General features: G+C 57.4%; 1 protein-coding gene across 1 annotated transcript; it reads right to left on the bottom strand.

The window, feature by feature from the left end:
* Positions 1-1,093: 1,093 nt before the first annotated feature.
* Positions 1,094-1,456, bottom strand: LOC140671650 (uncharacterized). Its single transcript, XM_072903143.1, has one exon. It carries the CDS (start codon positions 1,454-1,456, stop codon positions 1,094-1,096), a length of 363 nt encoding a protein of 120 aa, XP_072759244.1.
* Between the last annotated feature and the right edge of the window lie 2,969 nt (positions 1,457-4,425).

Below are 4,425 nucleotides of genomic sequence, written 5' to 3'. Positions count from 1 at the left end.
CCATATCCTTGCCTTCCTTGTGCAAGAGGACCAAATTGGCCCTCTTCCACCTTTCGGGGAAGACTCCAAGTCTGAGGCACTTTGAGTATAGGTGTGCAAGATGCCCACCCATCACCTCAAAGGCTCCAGCCCACGCCTTCCTAGGGAGTCCATCGGGTCCAGGGGCCTTGGTGCCGCGGAGTCTCCGCCTGCACCTCTCCATTTCTTCCCCCGAGACCGCCAGCTCTTCTGACCATTCGGGTCCTCCCTCCGCAAAGATGGGGGAGGGGGTATCCTCCTCCTCAGACGGGGGAAAGAGCCCTCCGACCACCCGGTCCAGGGCTTCCGGGGAAAGGGTCTCCGTAGCCGGTGGCCCTCTATTGCGAAGCTTCCCGAGGACCATTTGGTATGGCCGTCCCCAAGGGTTCTCTTCCAGGTGCGAGAGGAGCTCGTCCCACGCCCTAGCTTTCGCTTTTTTTATTTCCAGGCGTAGGGCGTTCCTGGCCACTCTGTACGCCTGGTAGAGGCCTCTAACTTCCTCTACCGGCCTATCCTTCTTCATATTTCCTCCTTTGATGGACCGATGACCGCCGCAATTCCGCGATCTCCCCGGTCCACCAGTACGCCGCTCTGCGGCCTTGCGGACCAGCCTTGATCCGGGGCATTGACGCGTCACATGCATCAGACATGGCGCCCCGGATCCACTCGACTTCCTGCTCTATGTCCCTATTGTCCTCTCTCGATTCTCCTCTCCCCAACCACGTGGCCGAAAGGATCGAGGCCATAAAGGCGTCCTCGTTCATTTTCTTTGTGCTCCAGCGTCTAGGAGAGGTCGTCTCTCTTAGCCGTCGACGCTGGAGCACCTGCTCGGGTGTGACCACGAGGCCGTAGACTATGTACCTATGATCAGACAAAGTCTCGACCTCCGTGGCCACCCTCCATCCTAGTACCTTGTTGAGGGTCGCTGGGGAGGCCCAGGTAAGGTCCACCACCGACTCGCTCCTTTTCCGTATGCAGGTGCTTGTTCCTCCCTCGTTCAGCAGCCTTAAATCCAGTGTCGCGGCCCACTCCTCGACCGCGACACCTCGGCGGTCCGTCCTCGGGGAACCCCACGTCATCGATTTTGCGTTAAAGTCCCCCGAGACCACCACCCGCCCCACTCCAATCCCGCTGATGATAGCGGTAAGGGAGTCAACCTCTCAGCAAATCCTGAGAGGTCCAGACTAGGCGGCAGGTAGACCCCGACAACCAAAACGGGTCCCCATCTGACCGCCACCCACCCTTTGCCCTTGGCCACCAGTGTGGCGGGAAGTGAGGCCGGAGCATCCGCCCTCCATGTAATCGCTACGGAGCCCAACTCGTCCCCCACCCACGAAGGGTGCTCGGGGATCCGGTACGGCTCCGCCAGAGTGTGCACAAACAAGTCTTGCGCCTGACGGGCGTGGTTGAGATTTGCTTGCAGGACCCGAGCCGCCATTTATTTATTATTTAAATTTTGACTCGGGCCTGCCTCCGATCCCTTTAATGAAGAGGGGCTTTCGGGACCCCTTTCCCATCCTGTACCCTCTTCTTCAAGGGGGTAGTCTAGGGGGAGGAGATTTGTATCCTCGTCCTCCCCTTTGTTTCTCATCTTTGCCTCGCCCACCATTCCAGCTGTCGCTGTTCCGGCGGGTGCTCCTTCCAGGATATTCTTCCTTTCTACGATGGTAGGGGCATCCTCCGTTTCCTCATTTCCCTCCATTTCCTTACCCCCCTCCTTCAGCTGCTTGTTGGGGGGTGAGGAGCAGGAATTGCTGAGGTCTTTGGATTTTTTCTCCAATTCTCCCTCTCTCTTCCTCTTCGGTTGCGACCTAGGGGTCGACGCGCCGCGGGGTGTGGGAGTTCCCGTATCCACTGCCCTCTTCGCCGCGTCGGGTCCTTTTTCCCCTATAGAGGATCCTTTCCCCCTTATAGAGGAGGGTTTCCGGCCAGTGCTCTCTCCTACAGGCCTGCGTGTTTCCCCCCTAAGGGCCCCGGTAGTTCCGGAAGTTCGCCCAGTCATGCGACCACCCTGCGCAATGGGGCAGGCCGCACTCCCCGCCCTATGTCTTGCCGGCTTCCCTCTATCCGCGCATATGGGACATCTGGACGCCGCCCTACAGTCCGCCGCTCGGTGTCCCTCCTCCCCGCACTGGAAGCAACCGAATCTTCGTTCCACGGTTGCCGTGCATTTCGACTGTACGTGTCCCCTACCCAGGCATTTAAAGCACTGGAGGGGCCTCTCCTCCAGCAACTCAACCCTGGCGTGGGCCCACCCAACCCTTATTCTGCTGGCTTTCGCCACCAGATTGGCGGCAGCTGCAGGGCATTTGGCCCACGCCGAGCCCATCCCGTTGGGGGCTCTTCGTATCGTCCCCACTTTGATGTCCCCGTGGGCACATCCACCGACTTCCGCAATTGCGTCCTTTACCTCCGAAGCCTGGACTGCATCGTCCAGGTCCCGAAACAGGAGCTCCGCAGTCTTAGTAGGGAGGGATACCCTAACTCCCTCCGCCCCCTCCAACGCCTTTCTAAGTTTGGAGGCAAAAGCCACAGCCTTTTGGTTGGCTCCCTCACCTCCCACTTCATATATAATCGCCCCTGTCAGGGCCCTCCTGTTCCTGAGCTCCGTGATGTTGAGCTCAGTCAGGTCGATCTGTCCCCTCGCACGGCGGACCATTTCGCTGTATTGCCCCTCCGGGCATGTAAGGACAACCGCCGCGGTGCGGGGGACCCTTATCGGCCTGGGGACACCAGCTCTCTTCTTACCTCCATCAGGGGGTCCAGATGGTGGTGGTCTCTTCTTCTCCCCCTTCTCCTTTCCCTTCATTTTGGCTGTCGGGGGTGCCGGGGATGCGGTCTCCTTCCCGCTCCTCAGCTTCCTTTTCTTTTCCAGTGCCGCCGCATATGTGAGCCGCTCCTTGTCGGCTGCTCGCGACGGTCCTGGGACGGGTCCTCCTCCGCCTTTAATTATGGCGGCTTTAGTTCCCGCTCCTCTTTCTTTTTGCCCTCTGAAAGGGCCCTGATCTTCTCCCTCAAAGGTCAATCCCGAGGCGAGGTTTTCGGCGTACCTAACCTCTACCATCGGGTCTCCCTCTTTGAGATATTTCCGCCCTTTAATAATTTTAAGGGCCTCTGACACGACCTCCTCCACATTCCAGCCCACCTCGGGGTTGGCCCTAATTCTTATCTCCTCCTCCTCCATGAGCGAGAGGGAGATTGGCGGTTTTTTCTCTTGGGGTTGCGGTACCTCCAATTTCTTCGCCGCACCCTTTTTTCTGTTTTTTCTTTTATTTTTCCCTTCCCTTTTGTCAGGTCCCACCTCCCTTTTTGTATTTGGGACCTTTCCTCCTTTGTATGATCCCGCGGGGGTGTGTTTGTCCCCATGGATTTGGGAGCCACCGAATCGGTTTCTGGGGCCCCTTTTTCCAGGAGCGGTTCGGTCTCCATCTCTTCGCTGGAGCCTTCTTCCGCATAGTTAACTACCCCCATACCCTCTGCTCCTCGTACGAGGGGCAGGGGTAGGGGTACTTGGAGCCACCTCCAGGGGAGATTCTTTCCTCCTGATGGGCGTACCCTCTTCTATTCTTTTCCTTAGGAGTGCATTCTCCTCTCTAAGAGCGGTCTCTCTCCGCGTCAGCTCCTCCATTTGGCGCTGAAGGGAACCGCTTGTTTCCTTCAGTTCTTCGACGTCCCTTCTCAGCTTGGTGTTTTCCTCAATGAGGGCCCCAAACTGAGCCTTGGTCTCCTCCAGTTGCCTCCTTACTTCGTCGGAGGACATGCTTCCCCTACTGGCTAGGGTAACTGCCCCGGCAGAGGTCACTAGCACGGCTTCCTTAAGAAGCCTGACGAAGTCTCCTTTGAGGTTTTTGGAGACCTTCGCTACCTTCTCCACAGCCTGTGTTGCAGTGAGTATCTCCGCGCAGACATCAGCTGCCGGAGAATTTTTAAGCTCCTCCTCGATCTCCTTCTGAAATTTTAGTTTTTTCCAGGTTTTGTTTCTTTCCCCTGGCAAAGCAGACCTGTCATAGACCCATTGGAATAGAGCCAGTTCCTCCTGAGCCTGCTTGATCCGGTCCATAGTCTTCTTGACCTCGTACTCGCCCGTAGTTATCGGGCGACCTTGTTTCCTCTTTTCAGAGAGGAAGAACCCGGTATCACTCTGTGAGTTCGTCGAGCCGACCGATCCCGAATCATCAACGTCGGAATCATCCTCCACCTCGATAACTTCACCAGTTCCTTCTTTCTTGCTCTCCTTTTTGAGCGGTCTCGCCCTCATCTTTTTCAAGACCGGGTCTAAGTTCGCTTTTTCCAGGTCAGTCAGCGACCTAGTTTCCCTGACCACAGGGACACCAACGGCCGCCCCGACCGAGGCTCTCCTTCCTCTTCCTCCCGTGAGACTCGTAGTGTCTCTCGTTACGCCCACCT

The sequence above is a fragment of the Anoplolepis gracilipes genome, chromosome 1, assembly GCF_047496725.1.
Source record: "Anoplolepis gracilipes chromosome 1, ASM4749672v1, whole genome shotgun sequence".
NCBI classification, from domain to species: domain Eukaryota; kingdom Metazoa; phylum Arthropoda; class Insecta; order Hymenoptera; family Formicidae; genus Anoplolepis; species Anoplolepis gracilipes.
Note: the sequence above shows the minus strand (reverse complement) of the source record. Positions and strands in the feature narration are given on the sequence as shown.

Bases quoted from the DNA above. Each gene is read 5' to 3' on its own strand.
- LOC140671650 (XM_072903143.1), bottom strand. From the start codon at position 1,456: ATGGCGGCTCGGGTCCTGCAAGCAAATCTCAACCACGCCCGTCAGGCG.